The sequence below is a fragment of the Lepidochelys kempii genome, chromosome 3, assembly GCF_965140265.1.
Source record: "Lepidochelys kempii isolate rLepKem1 chromosome 3, rLepKem1.hap2, whole genome shotgun sequence".
NCBI lineage: Eukaryota > Metazoa > Chordata > Testudines > Cheloniidae > Lepidochelys > Lepidochelys kempii.
This window is the reverse complement of record NC_133258.1, coordinates 134,571,742-134,596,516: the sequence shown is the minus strand read 5'-3', so window position 1 is coordinate 134,596,516 and position 24,775 is coordinate 134,571,742. Positions and strand designations below refer to the sequence as shown.

The window sequence follows — 24,775 nt, the reverse complement described above, 5'->3', positions numbered from 1 at the left end:
TGATACTGGGACATTTGTAGGGCTGCTTCTTGGCCTTCTAGACCTACTTCTTCTTAATCATATTAATTTGCTTGCTTGCTACTTCAGAATAAGAGCAAGTGTCAGTCGGTGAGAGACCAGTGTCAATGCTATAGTCAGCAAGAGGAAGAGAAGGTGTCTAACAATATACGATATAAGTGTGTTTTCATAGCTTTAGCTGTATACAATGCATGCTAGTACTGTATCACAGTGAGAAATCATTCATTATTGATCTTAAAAGCACTTCATATGTCTTATCAAGTGCTTAAATTGCTAAACTGAACAATAAGAAACCGGCAGAAGGTATTTTTACAGAAAACTACTTGGCTATTTTGCTCTGGTCTCCTTGCTGCTATTACAGATGTAATACATGCTAAAGATTGCTTTCCATACAGCCTACGTTATAATTAAGCTATCATATTTGATAAGTTTTTAGGACACATTTGAGGTAATAGTGATGCTTGCAAAGGCCCTCTCTTTTTTATGAACTAATTCTTATTTATAGAAATGTTTATTGTTTAAGTGCTCAACTTGAGACTTCTTGCACTTGATTTTACCCCCAGCTTCCTCTTCCAAGAGATGCTGACAACATGTACTCGCAGTGGTGTCAACTGGAGTTGTGAGTGCGCACCTCTTTGCATATGGAACAGGATACTAAAATGGTCCACCCAAAATTAGTGGACAGCCTTGAAAATATGTCATTTACCTAAGTTAAATTGGTAGAATACTTGCTGTCTGCTTTACAGAGCCATTGCTCTAAAGCACCTTCAGTCAAAAGGTGTTACTGTATATAAGCACTAACTACAAGTAGTATTCTAAATACAACTCAGATGAAACATGAGGCTGAAATCTGTGGAGGATTGGTAAGGATTCATGTTACCTTAGAAAACTGAGCAGTTGACATTTGATGAAGATAAAAGTTCACTTTGAAAAGTTAAAAGAAACAAACGCTGACAGTTTGACAAACTGAATCATAGTTGAGGCTACATGATCGGCATCATGGCCTTTATATTTTAAAAAATATTTGTCCTAATTTTAAGCATGGGAGATGTTGTATGTGATAGTCACTCAAAGACCGCCATGTTTTGGGATATTTAAAAACATTAAATAACTCTTCTGAAGCGTACCTTTTATTTAGAAAAGAATGAGGGATTCAGGTTACTTAAGTACTACCAGAAGAATCTTTTCCCCCCTTAATTCTTACACTGTAAAGACACGGGGGAAAAGTATATTGATAATCAGGAACTTCATTTTCCAGTTGATTGACAACTGCTCTTTTTAAATTTTGGTGATTAGTCAAAGAGCCATAAAGGGAGCTCTGTCTACAGTAATTTTCCTTCATGGCTATTTCAGACAAACTGCTATTTTAAATGTTCTGATTTAGTATATTTTCTCTAAAGTTTATAACTGTCTGTGTCTGTGTGGCCCAACGCTGCAAGTTCTAGACAGTTTTATTATAGTTATGTCCAGAGCTGCCAAGATTTGTGCATCTCCTTGTGTGATTTTTACTCACAGGTGAGAGTCACTTACTTTGCTTCACTCCCTGCCTGAACTAGTGATGGGGTAGATAGCTGCCTGAAGCTGGAGAAACTACTGCAGGTCAACATTGTAGCCTGGCTAGACTACAGGGAAGCATGAGAGGGCTGTCAGATAGATACGTCATGTGAAACACCTGGAGCTTCATTCTGGTCCTTGGTTTTTGCGCAAGCTTTTTTCCTAAACTTGTTGTCCTAGTTAGTCTGCCATCTGAGTCACAAGTTGGATCCCTTTTTTTCCTAGCCATCTTTGTATGTCTCCAAGACTATCTTATCTTTGTATGCTGCATACTTCTTCCTACCTAAGCATAGCACTTACTTTTCATCTCGCCTAGGGTAGGGTCTTGCCCACTTTGTCAGTTGTATTGTAATAATGATTGTAAGCCTGGCAATGATTTTGATTTACTGTTTCTTTCCTAAACTCATGAATTCTCTCTCCCTCCCCCCCCCCCATATTTAGGCCTTTAGATATTGGATATTATATGTTTTTGTGGTAGCACCCAAATAAGGGTCCTCCATCTTTGCATTCAGTTATGTTAGTCCTTACACCTGTGTATGCACTTCTCAAGCATTTACATTTGTTTGTATAATTCATGGCTTCTAATATTTGCTCCTCATTTGTAGTCACAGGTGTTAATGCTCAGAAAGTCTGTGTATACATGCAAATGATGGCTAATCTGAAAATTTTAGCATCACTTCTGTGGAAAAACATTTGTCAATAATTTGCCTCGAAATATTTGAACTACAGTAGCTTTTATGTTGTTTTATGTTGTTAGCTTGCATAATCTTTATTCCCTGTTACCAGAGTCAATCCTCCATCCTGACACTCAAAAAAGACTTGAGAGGGATTTATTGGTCAATTTCATAAGTTTATGAAACACTACATTTAAACTTTATTAACTTCAGAATTAGAAAATAGCATATTACAGATATTTTTTTAAAGACATTGTGACTTACAAACATATCTCTTGTCTTACAGATAAATTCTGGGAATATTTCCTTAAAGTTTTATCTCTTTTTCTCTTGTAAAAAGAAAAGAAATGTGTTAGAAGCTGTATTTAAAAACAACAACCTGGTAAGTAGCAGTTAGCATTTATATTACACACCATAAATATTTATTTCTACGTCATAGGTGTACATAGCATTTTCGTTGGTAGCATTTGCATGAGTCATAATTGGTACCAGCTAAGATCAGTGATGCCTCTACACTTAAAAAACAACACTTACCTCACTTCTCTTTTTCAAATAGGGGAGACTGAAATCTCTTACAAGGAAGAGTTCATTTCTGAGTTTCTTGTCTCTGTTTTCATCTCTGTTTGAATTTTTCTCTCTCCCTTTCCTTGAGTATCTTAACATCCTTCATTTCATTTTCCTTCCAAAGATCTCTTGTCATGCTTAGCCTTTTTCTGGTCACAAAGCATACTTTTTCTTCCACTCTTCCACTGCACAAGGCTGAAGGCTCACCTTTTGTAGTGCTCCTAGCTCCTGCTTGCACCATAAGTTGCAATGATTGGACCTGAATGCCACATTTTTTTCATATGTATGTAAACCACCCTGCCAGCCCCTCGTTCCAATTGTGTCTTGGCCAGAGATTTCTCTATGACCAAACACTTAGTGTTAGGATGTCCGATGTTACAGACACCTGTACTCTTTAAGTGTACAATTTTATTGCTATGAATGAAAAGGTGCTCATGCAAAATGCAGCTTTCAGTGGAAGAAGTAGTGATCACAACATTCACATGATGAGTTTTTGAGTATCGCATAACTTCTTAAACCCAAAATTATTGTAGGCTTGTGTTTAAAATTATTTTAAGATACATATTTGACATAATGACTGCACAGGGTTTTTTCCTCCATTTCAGCAACATTAATACAAGTATTTTAAAGAATGGAGTTAAGCAGTCCTTGAGATCCTTATTCCTATTCATTGGTGTGGAGGGAGTCACACCTGGGCCTGTTCTTACTGATCTCACATCTTAACTCTATTTTTAAATTTACTTTCGGTTCTTATATTTAGTCTTGTTACCAGTAACTGAAATGAGTCATACTGCATTTATGCTCTTCACTTCTTGTGTATTCTAGTGCACCCAATATTTTTCTACTGCACCACCACTGTTTCATGCCACTTTCACTATGCCTTTTTCAGTAGCATAGATAATTTTTGATCTTTCTGTAATATTAGAAGTTACAACGTAAATAATTTTCCCTTCCTGTTCATTTCAAATTGCCGGTGTGTGTTACTGGTCAACTAACAATATTACCATAATATTATTTACGAGAGGAAAGAGAAAATTCATAATAGTTGGGCGGGGAGGAGATAATCTAGACATGTTTCTTCTTATTTTTTGCTTTCAAAAATATTAAAAAATAGTGTCCAAATACTGAAATCCAGTGCACTGTGTGCATTTATTTTAAAGTAAAATTCAAATGTTTGGACATATATAATGTGAAGAATTGAAAGTAATCTTGCTCTACTGCATTTGAGTCTTCTCCAAAGTAGAATCACATTTTGAGCAACATGCATTATTAATGAATATTTATTTCAATCATTTGATTAATTAAAAGGGCCACTGTCCATCCTGGTAGATCCAAAACTGAATATTAACTTCATTAGAAATTGAGATGTTTTAGTTTTAAATCTGTTTTGTTCTAATTTACTTATGGTTTTTAAAAGTTTGATTTTTGAAAGTAAAGCCTGCTCTATCCTGGGAAAGATGCTGGAGTCCCTTTACAGTAACTCCTTGCTTAATGTTGTAGTTTTGTTTCTGAAAAATGCGACTTTAAGTAAAACGATGTTAAGCTAATCCAATTTCCCTCATAAGAGTTCATGTAAATGGGGTGGGGGGGGAAGGTTTAGGATCCAGGAAAATTTTTTTCACCAGACAAAAAACTATTCTTTCTCTCACTCACACACAGAGTTTTAAACAAACAATTTAATACTGTACACAGCGATGATGATTGTGAAGCTTGGTTGAGGTGGTGAAGTTAGAGGGTGGGATATTTCCCAGGGAATGCCTTACTACTAAATGATCTTGCATTTGGCTGAGCCCTCAAGGGTTAACACGTTGTTAATGTAGCCTCACACTGTACAAGGCAGCATGAATGGAGGGAGGGGAGATGGCATGGAAGACAGAGACACACATCGGGTGTGTGGGGGGGCAGGACAGTGGGGCGGGAGGAGGTATTGTTTCATGATCTCTGTGTGTATATGATGTCTGCTGCAGTTTCCATGGTATGCATCCGATGAAGTGAGCTGTAGCTCACGAAAGCTCATGCTCAAATAAATTGGTTAGTCTCTAAGGTGCCACAAGTACTCCTTTTCTTTTTGCGAATACAGACTAACACGGCTGCTACTCTGAAACCTGCCTTTTTAAGTAGATCAGCAAGTTGAGATGGCAGCTGTGGCCAGCAATCTCCCTCAGTCCTGAGCCCTGTCGTGTCCCCCCCAGCTCTGTATGGAGAAGGAGTAAGCGGGGGGCAGGAGCAGAGGCAACTGGGACACCCGGACATTAGCTTCCCTTCCTCTTTGCGGATGATACTAAACTGGGAGGAGTGGTAGATATGCTGGAGGGCAGGGATAGGATACAGAGGGACCTAGACAAATTGGAGGATTGGGCCAAAAGAAATCTGATGAGGTTCAATAAGGATAAGTGCAGGGTCCTGCACTTAGGATGGAAGAACCCAATGCACAGCTACAGACTAGGAACCGAATGGCTAGGCAGCAGTTCTGCGGAAAAGGACCTAGGGGTGACAGTGGACGAGAAGCTGGATATGAGTCAGCAGTGTGCCCTTGTTGCCAAGAAGGCCAATGGCATTTTGGGATGTATAAGTAGGGGCATAGCAAGCAGATGGAGGGACGTGATCGTCCCCCTCTATTTGACATTGGTGAGGCCTCATCTGGAGTACTGTGTCCAGTTTTGGGCCCCACACTACAAGAAGGATGTGGATAAATTGGAGAGAGTCCATCGAAGGGCAACAAAAATGATTAGGGGTCTGGAACACATGACTTATGAGGAGAGGCTGAGGGAACTGGGATTGTGGAAGAGAAGAACGAGGGGGGATTTGATAGCTGCTTTCAACTACCTGAAAGGGGGTTCCAAAGAGGATGGCTCTAGACTGTTCTCAGTGGTGGAAGAGGACAGGACAAGGAGTAATGGTCTCAAGTTGCAGTGGGGGAGGTTTAGGTTGGATATTAGGAAAAACTTTTTCACTAGGAGGGTGGTGAAACACTGGAATGCGTTGCCTAGGGAGGTGGTGGAATCTCCTTCCTTAGAAGTTTTTAAGGTCAGACTTGACAAAGCCCTGGCTGGGATGATTTAATTGGGGATGGGCCCTGCTTTTGAGCAGGGGGTTGGACTAGATGACCTCCTGAGGTCCCTTCCAACCCTGATATTCTATGATTCTCCTCCCTCCCCTCCCCCAGCAAGCAGGAGGCTCCTGGGAGCAACTCCAGAGCAGAGGGCAGGAGCAGGACATAGCAGTGCAGGGAGGGATAGCTGAACTGCCGCAATTGATAGCCTGCTCGGCGGCTATGCACAGGGAACTTAGGGGAGCGTGAAGATGATTGGGGGGCTGCCAGTCCACCCTGAGTCCAAGCCCCCACTAGCTAGCTGCAATGGGCTGCTCTTTCTGCAAGCAGTGGACAAAGCAGGCGGCTGCCAAACAATGCTCTAAGGGAGCATTGCACACCTTTTAAATGAGCATGTTCCCTAATTAATCGCCAACAAAACAAGGTTAACTGGGATGACTTTAAGTGAGGAGTTACTGTACTTGTGCCTCACTTGCGCAGTGGTGCTGGGATTTTCAAAACCATAGGAGGGAGCTAGATGCCCAAATCCCATTGAATTTCAATAGGATTTGGGCATTTAGCTCTCTTAATCTTCTTTGAACAAAGTCCCAGCCTATGTATACAGTACGCATGCATACTTTATAGAGAGTGAGAAGATGCATTTAGTTTGAATTCACAGTGTTTATTTAGACTTTTTTTTTAAAAAAAAATCCTGCATCATGGGATGTCTGATTTTCCTCTGACTTAGTCATTTTCCTTTAAGTTTTAGCTGCTGCTAAATATGCGGTCTGGGCATTACAGCTTACTTCTAGGTTACTAGAAAACTGGAATTAAGCCATTAATTTCCTTTTATACATTCACAAGGGAAACTTTTTTGCTTTGTGGAAGTATATTTAATAGATATTGTATAAATGAGTGTTGCATGTTAATAGTTAGAAAATATAAAAACAATCATGAGTATATGAAAATATCTCATGATCTGGATGAGAGACAGAAATGCGTCAAATTTACAGATGGTGGATATTAGTGACTAACTTACGTTTAGTGTAGTTCATGGAGGGTGAAAATAGCTGAAGCCACACTTTTTTTTTTTAAACTAATAGAAATAATTTTTTTAAACTTGTTGAGTCTTATAGACTTCATGTGCAGTTCAAAATCTTGAGAATTGTAAACTTTTTCAAGGATACTCTTTGATACTTCTGTTTTTCTTTTTTGTATTTGCAGCTCAGACATGAGCAGTGCCAGTAATTCACTGGCACGTGAATTTTTGATAGATGTCAATCGTCTCTGCAATGCTGTTGTCCAGAGGGCTGAGGCCAGGGAGGAGGAAGAGGAGGAAACTCACATGGCAGCACTTGGACAATACCTTGTTCAGGGTCGTGGTTTTACTTTGCTTACCACGCTCAATTCCAACATAGATCAGGTAATAGTTTTCATAGTTTTGAGTAACTTGTAGATTATATTTGCATTACAGCAGCTTGCACTTCTGCTGTTGTGTTTTTGAAGAAAATATGTTTGTGGCAGGATGTTCCTCTTTGATAAGCTTTTTTGTTTGTATTTTCCCTTTGAGATTTTGTACTTTCTTCTCTGGGTTTTCTTATTTTGCATGGTCTTGTGTGAACATGATTAAAAAGGAAGTGTGAAAGACCATAAACTTTTTTTATTTTGTTTAATAGTAGCAGTTTTCTTTCTGTCCTTACTAGAAAAAGGACAAATAGGTAAATGCATGCTCCTTTGAAACAGCTAGTGCTCCACTAGCTAGATCCACTAGCATGGTGGTCTTCCGGGGTCTGTGCTAAAAGATCAGACTGCAGTACTGGGACTAGAATTTGTAGTTGGGGTGCAGGCCTAAACGAGAGAGACACCCACTTCTAGAGATGCTATACAGTGCAGTATTGGAAATCTCCTCGCCACTGTTCAGAGGCTAAAATACTAGAGCTTGTTGGAAAATGTTGGGTTTTTTTCCTATATAAAATGTCAGCAAAACCAACAAACTCTTTTTTCACTCAATTTTTAGCAGAGAATTTTGACTTTCCCTCAACCGAAAGCCCAAGGTGGGCGGGGGGGGGGGGGGAAAGGAAGGAAAGCAGACACTTACAATTAAGTCTCATGTTGTCAAAAATCCAATTTTCTGTCGTCCTGTCTCCTCCCCCCTCCCCCCCAAAAGCTTTTGCGTATAATTTTTTTGCCATTCCTGTTCAATATCCATGCACGCTGTGTCACCAACACCCTAGAATGTGATCTCCTATTTCACATGCATCTCTGGGTTTTCTCCCATTCAACCAGACTCTTACAGAAATCTAAAGCATTGTTCTTAACTGAAAAGTTAGCTCACGCTGATAATGTTTTTTCTCAGTTTGTTCACTTTGCTCATTTGCCAGCCCTTTGCGTTTTCCCATTTTTAATCAATTTATCCCTTGCTAAAAAAACCCTTATAACATCAACACGGAGCGAAAAAATTTAGTATTTTTTGAAATGCTTTTTAAATGTACAAGCCATACTGTACTTAAACAGAAATTGGAATTTTAAAAAGCCTATTAAATTCAAGATGGTAGTGAAGTCTTTAATAGTTCCTTTTTTGTTTGTGTGCACTTCTTTTCCATAATCACATTTCTAATCTATTCTGATAGTGGTCTCCAGTTTAAACAATAATACTATAGTCTTCAACTCTTGTCTTTGTTTCTAAATAATGTCAACATCAGCTAATCCAGCAACCCAGAAATCTTCCCTACAAAGTACACATTTTAATAAACAAGGCAAACAGAATCTCCATAAAAGCAGGTGGTACTGCTATCTGCAAAACACAACTCTTAATATTACATTAGCTTTCTGATAAACTAAGATGCAGTTATTACCTATCTAATATGGTGCAGATGAAGCTTCATGGTCTCATTAAGTTATTTGTTTTATAAGTTATCCTGTTTACAACTGCATTGTTTCTAACTTTTGAGTATTCATTCGCATTTAGTAGAAATTCAGACAATTCTAGAACTAGTTCCTTGCAGTGCACTGTCTCAAAGGTGTAGAATTTTAGGACTGACATTACAAATGCACTTTTACAGTCTCTGTGGATTCTAAATGTTTTTTATAGATGATGGCACCTACAGATTTGTGTAAGGACTTTATGAATCTTTGAAGATTTGTAAGTACCAGGGAGAACAGTAAATTTCCCACTCAAATTTTGTAGCTCTTCGTTAATGCTATTTATGGAATTTAAACCTGTAAAAATAATTATCTTGGGATTCAGAATCTCGTCATTATCCTAATTCTAATTCCGAGAACATGTTGAAACCACAGTATTGTAGAATATTGATACTATTTGTGTTCATGCCAACCTTCATATAATTTGATGCACAGTAGGTTCTAATTAATATCTTCTGTGGGTTAGTTTTACACTCCAGGTCTAGAGGGAATTTAACTGTATTACTTTCTGTTTATATTGTATCTGTGGATAAGAGACAGGTTTTGGGTTTTTTGTTTTTTGTCATCAGAACTTCATATTTAACTGATGGAAGCCTAGGAGAGAGAGATTTTGATACCGGGTCAGTTAACATAATTTTTAACTGACACTTGTAAAAGCTGTTAAGTGGGCAGCTATTAACGTTTATATAGTGCTTTGAGGAACACATTATAACAGCTGTGTATGATTGTCTAGTCTTATTGTTTGGGGTGAGTTGGGCTCTATTATATATTTATAAATATATAAAAATATAATATAGGAATGTTTGGGGTTTTTTTTCCCTAAACCTGATGTACCTAATAGCAGACCACTGCATTTTTGGCACATTGCAAATTTTCATTTATTTCTCACTTGTACTGATTCATTGCAAAATGAAATGTGCTAAAAGTGCTTGAAGGTTTCATTTTGTAGGTAAGTAGAAAACAAGGATAAAATAAATTCAGTAGAAGACTGGTCAGGAGAACTGCAGGAGGAAGAGGTTATGCTGTGGAGACTGTACCGATATAGATATGCTGGCATTGCCCTCTAGTGTAGAGATTTGGCCTGCATTAATAAAGTTTTTCTACCCATGTAGGAACGTTATCTCCCTGAAAGATGTTACTATGTTGACAGGAAGCACTGTTTTTTGGACATAGCTGCGTCCATAATGAAGGTTTTGTTGACATAACTGTCAGTTGGTGGTGTTTTTTCACATCTCTGACTGATGTAACTATGCAGATACTACTTCAGTGTAGACCAAGCCTTCATTCCTACCTTTCGCTCCATTGATTCTAGTGATAATACTACCTGCCTGTTTCACTGTATTAAGCAGTATAGGTGGCAACTTTTTTGTAAGAACATCTTTAGGAATCTCTTGCTCTTTGTTATGGGGAACAAGAGAACAATTGAGGTGGGGAAGGAAGAACAAAAGAGAAATAGTCTTGACAGGTACGCTTTCCTTTTGTTATTATGCAGTTTCCCATTGGTCAGGGAGAAGGAAGTGGCAAAAAGCAGCCCAAGGGAGGAAGTAGACCTGGGCATAGGAGAAGTGGGTGACAGAGAACTGGAACAAGCGGAATAGGCTGTAATGACCTGAATGGAACCACCACTAAAATTTATATGCCTGGTTCCATATTAGGAGAGGTGTTTTAATGCATTTAGTTACAGACACAAACTATATTAGCCTTTAGGTTGCAAAGTGAAGCCTTTGAAAGTTAATAAATACCAATTGTATGGTTTTCCATGCAACCATAATTCTGTGCCATGTGTTTATCTTGTGCGCTGAATGAGACAGAAGTCCTGGGGGAAAAGTAGTATCTGATCATGTAGTTAAAAGATATCATTCTACATATGCATAAATGGGCAACATTTCAAAGGTGTAGCTGAGACATGTGATTTCAAAGTAACGGGGAAAAACATTCACTGTAGCTTGCAGTTAACTGTATACTTTACCAATGGTGCTGCAGGTCCCTCTTTAAAATTTCCACTGAAATCAAGAGGTTACACTGTGTAAAGTTCCTGCATAAATAAATGCATCTGGAAAAGTAGCTATCTTGAATTGATTATACAGACCTACTTGTCCTGCTCACATTGGGCTGAAAGCTATTGTTCATTCCTTTCCAGGAGAAACTCTGTTAGCAATATATATTTTTACCTTTTAATAGGTACTCAGGAGACAGAGGTTCATTCTCCTGTCTCTGGAGACAAGCTTCCAAGACCATAAGAACTGACTTAAATATCCATGTATTACATAACAGCAATGTTAACTTGTGCAAAAGAGGTAGAGTTCTTCTTTCAATAACCCTATTGTATTCCATTGAGGTTTATGCATGCACACCATGTGCCTGGAGTCGGAGAACTTGAAAGTAGTATCCGTTGGTCCGTGCATGTACCCTGACTTGCATTGTGCTTCCATCCAAGGCAATAAAGGGCAGGATGAACAGACCACGTTTCCAGTTCTTTCTCACCACCCCTTGTCCAGGTTGGAATGTTCAATATCCTCGTCTCTGAACTTTGACAAGATCACAGCTGTAATTTAATAACCAGTTTTATCTAGAGTTTTATTAGTTTATCTTTCCTAGTTTTAGTAGTAAGTAGTTTTATAGTTTTAGAATAGAATTGTGAGTTCACCTGATGCACCCTCCCCCAGTTTCTTAAGCAGTCGCATGACTGTGCCCAGCATCCTGGGCTTCAAAATCTGTGCCTCCTGCCCACAATCCTTCTTGGTCAGTGATGGCCATCAATGCTACCTCTACTGCCTGGGAGAAACTCACGTTGCACTAGATGTAGCAATTGTCAATCCTTCTCCAGCAGAAGCCGGAAGGCTGAGCTTCAAATTTCTCATGGAGATGGCATGAGACGGCACTCAGACCGAGGCTGGAGAACCCTCTCGAACATCAGCCTGATTCAGTGAGGCATGCACCTCCTACTACAACGTCTGACTCTGGTGCCAGAGCTGACCCCATGGTGGGGCCTCGTTGGAACCTTCAGAAGCACTCCCATAAGCATGGGGCTACATCTTCCTCTAAATCCAAGAGACTGGATGCTCCCTCCACTTGCTCGGCACAAGGGGATGGAGCTCTTCCAAGTCCCAGTCACGAGAAGAAGACTCAGAAACCTTGGTGCTGCCACCACAGCAAATTAGTCTCCGTGCCTCAGTTTCTCTCACTATAAAATGATACTGACCACTATTTGTTTGTAAACTCCTTTGAGATGTATGGATGATTAGTGCTATATAAGAGCTAGATGGTATTTTTTACTTTTATTTATTTGATTTATAAATAAATATAATCATCTACCTGGCTCCCAAGAACAATATAACATGTTTGCAAGCTGATTTCACAGCTTCTTGGGGCTTCTGAAAAACTGTTTCTTCAGGGAAAAGCATCTGCTAAAACTCCAGTCTTGGGGGCTTAGTTCCTTAGTGTGGAGACTAGTGGAAAATCCTCCGCTCTTAAGGAGTATTGACCCTGACAGAGTGTGGTGTATGAAGGCCAGTGAGGAGTTTTTGTTCATGCTCTATCCCAGGGGTGGGAAAACTATAGCCCGGGGGCCAGATCTGGCCCCTTAGGGCTTTGGATCCGGCCTGTGGGATTGCCACCTCCGGGGAGCGACCAGCACCACGTCCCTGCAGCCTCGGGGGGGACAGGGTGCGGAGAACTCCATGCGCTGCCCTTCCCTGTGGGTACCTCCCTCGAAGCTTCCATTGGCCGGGAATGTGGAACCCCCTCCTGCACTCTAACCCCCTTCTCTGAGCCGCCTTGTACACCCCATACCCCTCCTCTGCCCCAGTCCCTTGCCCTGAGCCCCTTTCTGCACACTGCACCCCCTCCCACACCCCACACTCCTTCCTGCACCCCAACCCCCTGCCTGAGCCCTACATTCATGGCCCTGCAAGCAATTTCCCCACCCAGATGTGGCCCTCGGGCGAAAGTTTGCCCACCCCTGCTCTATCCTGTTTCCTGCTGCCCTCTGTGCTCAAAATTCTTTTAGTGTTGAGAGTTCCAGAATCTCGGTAGGAATGACAATTTCAGAGAAACAAAATTACAGGAATATAAACTTTTTTCCCCTCCACAGAATTCCATTCTCCCATTGTGCCTTGTTGCAGATAACTTCTTCCTTTAATAGGTAACTTACAGCCTCAAAAGGACATTTTTTTTAAATGTGGGAAGGCAATACAGATGCTATTTAATTTGAAAAAAAAAAAAAAAAAGCATGTCTTGCACCCACAGTTCTGTTTCTTACGGCCTCCCTTCAGATCAACAGTTACTTGCTTTCAGTTTTCACTTAATGTTTTTTCCTCCCTTGGGTGAGGAAGTCTTTCAACAAGAAAGGTTTGGATAACTTTGACATTTATTGACTCAATTGCAAAGATGTGCTAAATATTTGCAATGCTTTCTGATTGGCTGTGGCTTATGGTCAGAACAATTTTTCTGCATAGATTAGTTATTTCTCTAGTGTAGCTTTTGGGGATGCAGGGAACTGAGTGTTTAATTCTTAACAAAATTTACGTTAGGACATCTATGGCAGATGGAAAAGTCCAGCTATTTCTGTAAAAGTACAAAACATGAAGTTTTAAAAATACTTTTGTTTCCAATCCAGGAGCTGACATGTCGAGAAGAACTTCTAACTCTCCTCCTGTCACTTCTACCATTGGTGTGGAAAATACCTGTCCAAGAAGAAAAAGCGATAGGTATGTTTTCATCATACTACACTATCAGAATCATAGCAAAAATTATGTATTGTAATAATGTGACTTAAAAATGATGGATTCAAAACCATACATAATAAGGAATTTTATCAGGCAATGAGTCTTAAATTTCAGACTGGTGACTTCCTTTTTTTGAGTTCTGTATACTTTCTACCAATAGAAGGAAGACTAAAGTATCTTACATAGAGTTGTCCCCACATTCCTCTATATTTTAAGTCCTTTGTTTATCTAAGTCTTATTACCATGTGTAGATTCACCATACTTATAAAGCAAGTCTGATAGTCTACTGTATGTGTAATTTACTGCCCATCTTGGGGCAGCTAAGCCCAGTTTAATTTTCAGCTTGACTGACTCAAGTACAAGCCTGCTTGTGGACATGTGATAAATTAGTGACTTTATCAGGATTAGTTTAAAACAATGTATCACTTAAAAATTAATGTCTCAAACCTGTTTGTGTACAGTTTATAAAATATTTTTGTCATTTCCCAGATGAATCCCTAGCTAGCATTACTAGCGTGGTAAACTTCAAGAAACATTTCTCTCATTAGGAGCTATTGGGCTGCATTTCTGTATAATTTTTTTCCCCTTTCTCTTTTTTCTCCTTTCTCTTTTTCAATAAGATTTCATTCTTTCCAGTTGGTCTTTCCCGTTGACTGCATGAAGTATACTTTTTTTTTTGGCAATTGATTATAAGGGTTTTTCTCAAGCACTAGAATTGTGCCTTTTTATAAAGCATGAGGATCAGCGAGAACGTCTTACCTGGTTTTAAACAATGGTGCAGCTGCACTGATGCTATGAATGGTTTAAATTCTATCATTGACCCAGGGACAGGCTTTTTTTGCTACCCTCTCATCTCATCTACAGAGCTCCTAAGTAGGGGGTAAAAATCTCTGCAACTGGTCTACAGTAGTTATGCATTGGTAGCACCAGTGCAGCTGCATCACTGCTGAAAAATGGGTATGTAAGCACTTATGCAGAGACATCCTATATGTCTGTTTCTAGCTATTGGATATAATTGGAGTCCAGGCATACAGGCTACTAAAAATGGCTATTTCACCCCTTAATAATGATCCTCAAATCCTACATAAACCCCTGAGCAGTCTTACATTTCATATCCATGGTACAAGCAGAAAGCAAATAGGCTGTCATTGGATGTTCTCAAATTTTTGTTAGCAATATACATTATATGCTTGGATGTCACTTTTGGCCTCACTATTGGGGGTATTCAGTGCATTAAGGGTGTCAGATATTTCCCCCTCTTCTCCCCCCATCAAAAAATAACTTTGGCACATATTGGTAAAACTACTGGAATTAGGATCCTTGAAAGTCAACTTTAACAGTTGTAATATGTTTTTTTTATTCAGAATATTTTTTTAGGAATTATTTGTGTAGGAGTGAAAGAAGCTTAAATTAAGACACTTAGTTCACCAAGTTTTGCATTGTTATAAATACACACTTTTTTTAGTTTTTCCATTACCAAGCATTTTCTGGGATCTTTGTTAAAGAGAACCATGTACTATATTCTCTTAACAGGGTTGGGAATCGGGTAGCACTAAATTCTCACATCAGCTTAGCCACTGATTTGCTGTGTTGCATTGGGTGAATTTCTTTCTTGTGTGTGCCTTATCCCTCTTTGTTTGAGGATAAGCTTTATAATACCTCACATGGGTGTTGTGCAATTAGACAATTTTGTACAATGGTGTGACTAGGTATAGTGGTGTAAGTTAAGTGCTTATTCTTTCATTAGGTTTCTATTTGAACAAATTACTTTCTTGTAAAAGCAATCGTATTCAACTTGTTAGCGCAGTAAAAGGTAAAAGCTTGTTAAGTAGCTCTTTGTCAGTTTTAATGTTTTGGTTGTATTGTTCTGATGTAGCCAGAGCCAAGCATGTTAGTGTGCTTCTTTAAAGTAGGGGATTTTTAACAGGTAAGAGGGGTTTCTAAACCCATATTTTGCTAAATATAATTTTTTCTGTCTCAAAAACCTAGTCTGTGTTGATCTAGGCAAGGGAAATGAAGTGCTGCTGCTGTTCAAGGAAAAAATGGAGAAATTTCAAAGTCCAGATTTTGATTATTAATAGGAAGAAACTGAAACTGGTGGGTCCCTGTTTTGAGAATAAGAAAATCAGATTGCTGAATCTGAATTGTAAATAGCCATTTTGTGGTGATGTTTTTTGTTTAATTATCCTGGAGGTGTTTAAAGAATGAATAAAAGCAAAGAATGTCCCGTGGGAAACCTTCGGAGACACTAACCAAATATGTATCATGAAGATATGTATGTTCAAGTTATAAAGTGCTCCAAATGTATTTAATACAAGTTTGATCATGTTACTTTGAAGTGTAATGTATATGCTGATTTTTCTTTCAACAGATTTTAATCTACCCTTCATAGTTGACATATGCCTGCCCAAAGAGACACATTCAAGTTATTTGAGATCTACACGGGAAAAACTAAGTTTAGAAGGAATAGTTCATCCATCCTTTCAGACTCCTGTAAAATTAAATTCTTCATCTCGAAAAACTAGGCGTCAGCGCAAAATCACCCATCGGTATTCTGTGAGGGATGCAAGAAAATCTCAGTTATCCACTTCGGATTCAGAAGGCAATTCAGACGACAAGACTACCATAATGATTAAACACAGACGGTCTCAAATCCTACAGCCTTTTATAACATACCCACCTAGGGATGACTACCTTGCAAGAACAGGTGATTCCCTACTGGCAGAAGTAGTGCGAAGTTTTAATTCCGATCCCATGAGTCTAGAAAATTCAACACAGATCGTTCCAGCACAAGAGTCAAAATCTGAGGTTAAAATTGAGTCCGCTGCGGCAGCAATGGTCAGCAGCATGGACAATTCTCCATTTGACTTGTGCCATGTCTTGTTGTCATTGTTAGAAAAAGTATGTAAATTTGATGTTACCTTGAATCACAATTCTGCACTTGCAGCCACTGTAGTGCCCACCTTAATAGAATTCTTATCAGGATTTGGAGACTGTTGCAATGTGAGTAGTGAAGCAGAAAGTGAAGTGGTTTCTGCAGGCTGGACAGAAGAACCTGTGGCTCTGGTTCAAAGGATGCTCTTTAGAACAGTGCTGCACCTTTTGTCCATAGATATTACCAATGCTGAAACTATGCCTGACAACTTGAGAAAAAATCTAACAGACTTACTTAGAGCCGCTTTAAAAATTAAAACTTGTTTGGAAAAGCAGTCTGATCCTTTTGCTCCAAGACAAAAGAAAACACTACAGGAGGTTCAAGATAACTTTGTGTTTTCCAAGTATCGCCACAGAGCTCTCCTTTTACCTGAGCTTCTAGAAGGGGTTTTGCAGATTCTGATCTGTTGTCTTCAGAGTGCAGCTTCCAATCCGTTTTATTTTAGTCAAGCTATAGATCTCGTTCACGAATTTATACAACACCAGGGATTCAAACTATTGGAAATGACAGTGCTTCAAATGGAATGGCTGGTCGCAAGGGGTGAGGAAATAACTACCGAAGCCTCAGAACATCTAAAAGCCCTAATCAACAGCATTATGAAAATAATCAGCACTATCAAAAAAGTGAAATCAGAACAGCTTCATCAGTCAATGTGTACAAGAAAGAGGCATAGACGATGTGAGTATTCTCACTTCATGCATCACCACAGAGATCTCTCGGGGCTTCCAGTTTCTGCTTTTAAAAACCAGGTTTCCAGAAACCCCTTTGAGGAGGTAGTACATGGAGAAGTTCATTATCCTGAACGCTGCTGTTGCATTGCTGTTTGTGCTCATCAGTGCTTCTACTTGCTGCAGCAAGTTTCTTTGAGCAGCACCTGTGCTCAGATTCTATCAGGTGTACATAATGTAGGAATATGTTGTTGTATGGACCCAAAGTCTGTGATTACTCCATTACTTCGAGCTTCCAAGTTACCAGTGTTAAAAAACTTTCAACAGCACATATTGAGCATCCTTAGCAAGTTTATATTGGATCAACTGGGAGGAACTGAAGTGTCTCAAAAAATTATACAAGCAGCCTGCAATATTTGTACTATTGACTGTGACCAGCTTGCTGAGCTAGAAGATACCCTGCAAAGCAACTCGACTGATATTGGTCTCGCATCAAATTTTTCATGTCCCTCTTATAGGTTTCAAGGGATTTTGCCTAGTAGAGGATCTGAAGACATGTTGTTGAAGTGGGATGCTTTGGAGGCTTACCAGGACTTTGCTTTTGAAGAAGACAGACAACGCAGTGTGCAGATAGCAAGCCACATTTGCCATTTAATCCAAAAGGGCAATGTGGTGGTTCAGTGGAAGTTATACAACTATATATATAACCCAGTGCTCCAGAGAGGGGTTGAGTTAGCTCATCATTCTCAACAGCTCGGTATAACTGCAGCATGCAATCACGTATGCAGCTGTCATAGCCGATGTTTGCCCCAGGAGGTGCTTCAAATTTATTTACAGACATTACCTGCATTATTTAAATCCAGGTTTGTTAATTTCTTATTTATTAATGGGAAAACTGTAGCTGTAAATTACAGAAATGTTTGTACATTAATCACTGATTAATACGTAATAAATTTGAGGTTGGGTAGCAGCACACACTTGGAAATGAAGGTGATGGGGACCATGTAAATAATTAGGATTGAGACCTTTATTATCTAACTTTTTTCAATAGGTTCATAAACCCCAGAAGGTCTCAGATCTGGGATGAGAGTATCTACACTACAAAACTGAAATGTGTAAAACCTTTATACGGAATGCGATATACAAACCTATTCTGCACTTCTTATTCCTCAAGCAAAAGTTAGTTGGGCATGTTGAATAGGTTCATGTGCCTTTTTTGTGAAGGAATTAGACTGCATAGAATTATGTCTAACATCTACCATTGCAACTGCATTCATAGAATTATTAGTACATCCATAATTCTAACAAACAAACTATATTTGAGGCTTGAGGTAGGATTTCTTATAATTCCAAAATGACAAGAAACTGCTTCCTTGTTGCTTTACTCTTTTTTGTTTTTAATCTCTTATAGAAAACCTTCACTTTTTTATTTTTTTAAAAAATAGTTAAACAATTGCAGCACTTGCAAAACATGAAGTATAAGGGGAAGATTCTAGAAAAATTGAGAGCGTTTTTTTACCCTTAAAGTATGGTATGTGCTAAAAGCACAAACAAGGATGTATTCTTCCCTTCCTGCAAGGGACTATGGTCTGTGTGGCCCAGTTGCAACCTTGAAAATTTCAATCTATCATGTGAAGTGACTGTTATAAAGACAGACTGCTCTGGATGCATAATAGAACCAAACTTATAACATCTCGAGAAAACTGATAGTGACAAAATCTAGCTATTCTGGTGAGCATAGAAATTTATAAGCTTGTTAGAAAACAATCTTTGTGAATATTGAAAGATTGAGGAGGGGAAAGTGAAGACTAGAGTCACTAAGTTATCTAAGGCAGCCCATGTATGGCTTGGTAAAAAATGGGCAGTGGAAAGCACATGAGTATTTAAGTTAGCAGTGTGACTTTTGGAACACATTGTTCAATTGCAGTAAAGGGCATAGATTTCATCAAATGATTACTATAATCAAAGAGACAAATGATTGTGCAGGTCAAAATGAGAACAGCTGGAATGCTGCGTCCTTTTTTGGGCACTTCCAAAATACGTACATACCTACAAAGGGGAAGTGGTTTAGATAAATAAGATTATAAAATGTCTTTAAACTCTATAGCCCACTTCCACAACTAAGTATTCTTGGTTTGGGGAGGGGGAAGGAAGCTCGGGGTTTGCTGTTACAGAAATATGTAAATACCTAAAAGGGTTACAGAGACTTTGGGTTAGGATTTGTATGAACTAATAACTTTTTGTGTGGAGGGTGAATAGATACATCTAGAAATTAAAATAAGTAGAGTTTGGGTTAATACATGAAAGAGTGCTTTTTTCCTCCGTGCGTAATCAGTAATATTTTGTGTACAGTATGACATTATTTTAAAACATCAGACTCAAAAACCTGCCTGTAAAATATTTCAGATAAAATTAAAAGTACATTTGTTTGTGTCCATATTCAAACAAATATCCTTGCTAACTGTGGTTACATAATGTTCCAAAATTGTTATATTCAGAGGGAATTTGTGCTTTCCAGTGTGTAACAGAAGTAAGAGGGACAATGACATATTTCAAAATTGTTCATTTAACATGTTAGATAATTCTAAATGATCGTTTGTTTTTTAAAAAGAGCATCAGAGGCTCAGGCACAAGTATAGCATAAAGGCAAGTGCCAAACCTTCTGGAGCAAACTTAACTGAAGAGGTTAATTAAAACACTCTTGTGGCCCTAAACAGCATGTTCTTCCAGTCCACGTGAAGTGCATTATAATAGTCTGCCATTATGCATTCCATATTTGAGAAGCAAGATTGTGTGGCTTCTCTCCCACCATCGAATGAATTATCCTTAATCAGGACTCTAGAGTAGTGCAAAAGATGTCCTCCATAGATTCTTGCCAATAAGCCCCAATAGAGCAGCTAATGGGAAAGTGTTGGGGTTAAGGTAAACTTTGACCCCAATCTAAATTTATTTGTAACCCTGGTATGTAATACTTGGGTATACATTTTACTGTAAAGATAACTTCCTTCTTGAATCCTAGTAAAGTGTGTGCTGTTTGTGTCTCTGGGACAAAGAATCTTAAAAAGCTCTGTTTATGCCCAGCCTATATAATAGTGAAGTTTCTGTGTGCTTTCTTCCATAGGATAATACAAAATCTGTTCTTAAGTTGTAATGGAGTGAATCAAATGACAGAACTGAATTACTTAGATTCTGTAAGAAGTCACTCTCTGAAAGTATTTGAAACTCTGATATTCTGCCTTGGAGATCAGCACGAAGACCAAGCAATGCCAGAACTAGAGGGTATGGATAATGAACAAAAGGAGCCCATTTTAGATTTAGTGACTTCCTTTCGTAGCCAGCAGATTTCTGATGTTCCTCAAAGCCTGAGCAAGTTTTATGCAGGCCTCAGAGAAGCTTATCCAAAGAAGAAAAAGTATGTCAATCAAGATGTTCATGTCAATTTGATAAATTTATTTCTCTGTGTTGCTTTTTTGTGTGTAAGTAAAGAAGAAGAGTGTGATCGGGATTCAGCTAATGATTCTGAAGATACATCAGGCTATGATAGCACAGCTAGTGAGCCTTTGAGTCACAAGCTACCATGTCTCTCACTAGAGAGCCTTACTTTACCCTCCCCAGAACATATCCACAGGGCAGCAGACATTTGGTCTATATGTCGTTGGATCTATTTGTGTAGTTCAGTTTTCCAGAGACAGTTCCATAGGCTTGGTGGTTTTGAAGTTTGTCATAGATTAATACTCATGATAATCCAGAAACTTGCCAAAAATAAAGAAAAGGAGCAAGAGGAAAAGGCGAGAACTTTAAGTGAAAATAATAAATGTTTAAATGGCAGTCCTTCTAATGAACCCGTTTTCAAAGGAGATTCCTATCACTTGACTGTGAACAAACAGTTGGCACGATCGGAGCTTAATAGTCTTGATGAAAATCCTGATGCTACTGGACAACTGGTATCTGAATGTGTCTCCTGTGACCATTCTTTGAAATTGGAACAAATTTCGGTTGCTACTGTTGATGAGCTTGAGGAACGAAAGAAGTTTGTAAGTCAAGAGAATGAGTGGTCACTTCACAGTATAAAACTCTTGGAAGCTTTGCTGACTATTTGTCTACACAGCGCAAATAGTACCCAACAGAAAGTGGAAGTGGAGTTGCTTCACCAGGTAAATATATTCTTTACATGAAGTTCTTAAGGATATATGTACAATATTTTCTTCCAGTAACTCAGTGAAAACTTATTTTAGAAGTGGGCAAAGGGTAGTGCTCCTTATTTTCTTCTAAAACAGTACCATTTTTTTGGTTGAGGTTTAGGGATCAGATTGGAGGTCAAAGGATTAGACACCAGGTCAAGCTGACTTTTGCTTTGCTTTGTGGACTTGGGCAGCTTTCTTAACCTCTTTGTCTCATTTTCCTAATCAGTAAAGTGGGGAATGGTGTGACGAGTAATATTTGCAAAGCCTGCTGGATATGAAAAAGGGTATGGAAGAAATAAGTGTTTTAAAAACTTGATTGTATTAGCTTTGTACTGTTAGTTGGGAAGTAACCAGTGGCCTAAATTTCAGCAGAATAAAGATTTTGATTTACTGGATGACAGATAGTAACAGATCTTCATACTATTTCAAGTGATTGAGATGTGGCTGAGAATGTAAATGGCAGTGGAATTCAATCCATTTAGATAAGAGATTGGTGGTGGACAGGGGAAGCTAAAAATAAACTAGGATACGGTAATCCTTGCATAAATACTGGGACTGAATATAGTACGGATATTTTTTTTTCATTTAGCCAAATACAGAATAACATCAAGCATAATGGATGGTTTTTGTTTTGCTCATGTAGAGTGTGTATCTGGAAGATATATTACTTGAAATGCGGGACCAGCTTGCCCAGTCAAGAGTAATTGAAACGTACTTAGCAAAACCTCTGTTAGATTCGCTGCTTCGAGTTGCGCTGGGAAATTATTCTGCTGATCTGGATCATTCTGAAGAGAAAACAGAGAAGGTATGCAACAGCATAACACTCTCACTAAGCACAAGTAATCTGATTTAAGAGGATTACTTATATGTGTAAAGGTTTGCTGGATCAGGCCTGTATATGCTACTCATAAATAAAAAAGCATACATTGTCACCTCAGAAGGCATGTGCACAGGCTTGCTTAAAATTAGTAATGCTTTTAGGGAGTCATTCCTTCATGGATACATGTAAACACCATTGAAGTTAGTGGATGCCTGTTTTATTCGCTGTGTCAATCATAAATGAAAGTGCTTTATGCACAAAAGGAAAAACAAGCAAGCTATATATATCATAGTATTGATTCAGGGAGAATAGATCTGAAACTTGTTTCAGTTCACTTTTCACTCTACAACAGAGGTGGGCAAACTAAGGCACGTGGGCCACATCTGGCCTGTGGGACTGTCCTGCCCTGCCCCTGAGCTCCTGGCTGGGGAGGCTAGCCCCCGGCCCCTCCCCCACTGTCGCCCCTCCGCCCCACAGCTATGCTGCCATGCGGGCAGCTGGGCTGCGAGCTCCTGCTACTCTGAGCGGCATGGTAAGGGGGTGTTGGTGGCGGGGTTGGGTATAGGGTTCTGGGGGGCAGTTCAATGGGGCAGAGGTTCTGGGGCAGGGTGGTCGGGGAACGGGGGGTTGGATTAGGGTGTGGGAGTCCCTGGGTGACCTGTCAAGGTGTGGATGGGGTGGAGGGGCAGTCAGGGGACAGGGAGCAGCGGGGGTTGGATGGGGGTAGGGTCCCAGGGTGGGGGGAGCACGGTTAGGGGCAGGAGGTGCTGGGAGCGGGCGGTCAGGAGACAAGGAGTGGGGAGGGGGTGGTTGGATGGGTCGGAGGTTCCGAGGGGGGCAGTCGGGGTGGGAAGTGGGTGGGGGCGGATAGGTGGTGGGGGCCAGGCTGTTTGGGGGGCACAGCCCTCCCTACCCAGCCCTCCATACAGTTTCACACCCTGATGTGGCCCTTGGGCCAAAAAGTATGTTCACCCCTGCTCTACAACAAGGATAAATTGCCTGCCTGAGTCTTCCTCCCCCCCCCCCCCCCCGCCCCAAAAAAAAAAAAAGGAATTTTCAAGAAAGCTCTTCAGTGCGGGAGGCTGATTGACCCTGATGTTTTTCTCCTAATGCTCACAAGACCCTTTGCAAGGTATGGAACCATCATCCCCCCTTTTACAAAAGAAAAGAGATCAAGATACTTGCACAGGGTCGCAGTCAGTTTGTGTTAGATTGGAAATGAAATTTTCTGATTTTTATTTTTTCCCCCACGTTTTAACTGTTAATGCTGCCAGAAAGTCAGGTTTAAGAACATGGGTCACTTGACAGAATCCTTTTTCCGGTTCGTTTTTAAGATACGGTTTTTTACTCATCATAAAAAAAAAATCAACTTACATTTTTGCTTTTAAAAAGTACTCTCAACCCCTTTAGATTTTTTGTTTTGTTTTCAAGTGAAGTTTTGACTCATGTTTGTAGAGGCAGTATTTCCCAATAGGTTTTATGGACTGTGCTGTTCTCTCCACTTTCAAGAGCAGAGGTAATTCTGACATGGAAGATCTCACAGCATTTTGTTTTTTGAATGAAAATGAAACTTATAAGCAACTGTTTCTAAGTTTGATTTTGTTCTTAAATATGGGTGTGTCAGATCCATCACACGGAAAAGGAGTCTGTGTCCCAACCTGAAGACCTTTCTGAAGAAGCTGAAGAATCGCAGTGCTGTAGTTTTAAACTCTTTGCTGAAGAGGAAGGCTATGAAGCAGATAGTGAAAGTAACCCTGATAGTGAAAGCAAGAATGAAGGTAAATGCAAACTTTGCACAAACATCAGGCAAAATCATCTTTAACTGTTTTATAGACTAGCTTTTACCATGTGATTTATGTGAAGTACTGGACTTTTTCTCAACATGCAAAAGTGGAATAGATTGCACAGGCCATAACAGATTTTCAGTTTATTTTTGCAGTATGAAACAGCTTTATTGCAGGGGAGGGTAATGGTTCACACCTATTTTACCCAAATGTTATTGAGAAATGTTTTACGCACTGAGTTTTGGCTTCTGTCAAATTGCTCTGAAGTACTGTTGTCATTCTCACTGAAGTGTGTTATTGATTGTGGTCTAAAAGCAGTTTCTTCTCCAGATAGGATCCTAAGTAAGTAGTGTTTTTTATAACGCTATGCTCAATTTTGTTTACAATGTTATCTTCCTTGTAAAATATTTCCTAGTCTGATCTTAATCTTTGTGTGTGTGTGTGTGTATATATGTGTATATATGTGTATATATATATATATATATATATACTAATTTTTCTAATAACATGCACATCCATTGTTCTTTTTGTTACAAAACTGATTTTTCAAATTAAGCGTACATTGTAAGTATTTGCTTTTGTATAACAATTTGATCTAAAGTATGCATTTAATTATAATTGAGTTGGAGTTGTAATTTCAGTTAGGTGTGTCTGTCAGTGGTTCTGTCTATATTGTAAATCTGTGTAGCATAGATATTAAACTAGGGTTGCCAACTTTCTAATTGCACAAAACCGAACACCCTAACCCCACACGTTCCCTGAGGCCCCGCCCCCGCTCACTACATTTCCCCTCTCCCTTGGTGGCTCGCGCTCTACCACTCAGACTCACTTTCACTGGGTTGGGGGAGGGGGTTGGGGTTCAGTAGGGGGCAAGAGTTCTAACCGGGGGTGCAG

The 24,775-nt window shown here is 39.4% G+C and overlaps 1 protein-coding gene across 11 annotated transcripts in view; it reads left to right on the top strand.

Annotated features, from left to right (window-relative positions):
* Nucleotides 1-24,775, top strand: part of LYST (lysosomal trafficking regulator) — a 173,500-nt gene that overhangs the window by 43,372 nt on the left and 105,353 nt on the right. For 10 of the 11 annotated variants that reach the window (XM_073338159.1, XM_073338161.1, XM_073338156.1 and 7 more), the window contains exons 2-8: nucleotides 2,533-2,628; nucleotides 7,066-7,264; nucleotides 13,382-13,472; nucleotides 15,862-17,956; nucleotides 20,215-21,247; nucleotides 21,921-22,082; nucleotides 23,722-23,875. In XM_073338159.1, coding sequence (XP_073194260.1) covers nucleotides 7,073-7,264; nucleotides 13,382-13,472; nucleotides 15,862-17,956; nucleotides 20,215-21,247; nucleotides 21,921-22,082; nucleotides 23,722-23,875 — 3,727 coding nt within the window. In that variant the 5' untranslated portion in view covers nucleotides 2,533-2,628; nucleotides 7,066-7,072. The remainder of the gene's footprint in view (nucleotides 1-2,532; nucleotides 2,629-7,065; nucleotides 7,265-13,381; nucleotides 13,473-15,861; nucleotides 17,957-20,214; nucleotides 21,248-21,920; nucleotides 22,083-23,721; nucleotides 23,876-24,775) is intronic. The other variant, XM_073338158.1, reaches the window with a different exon arrangement.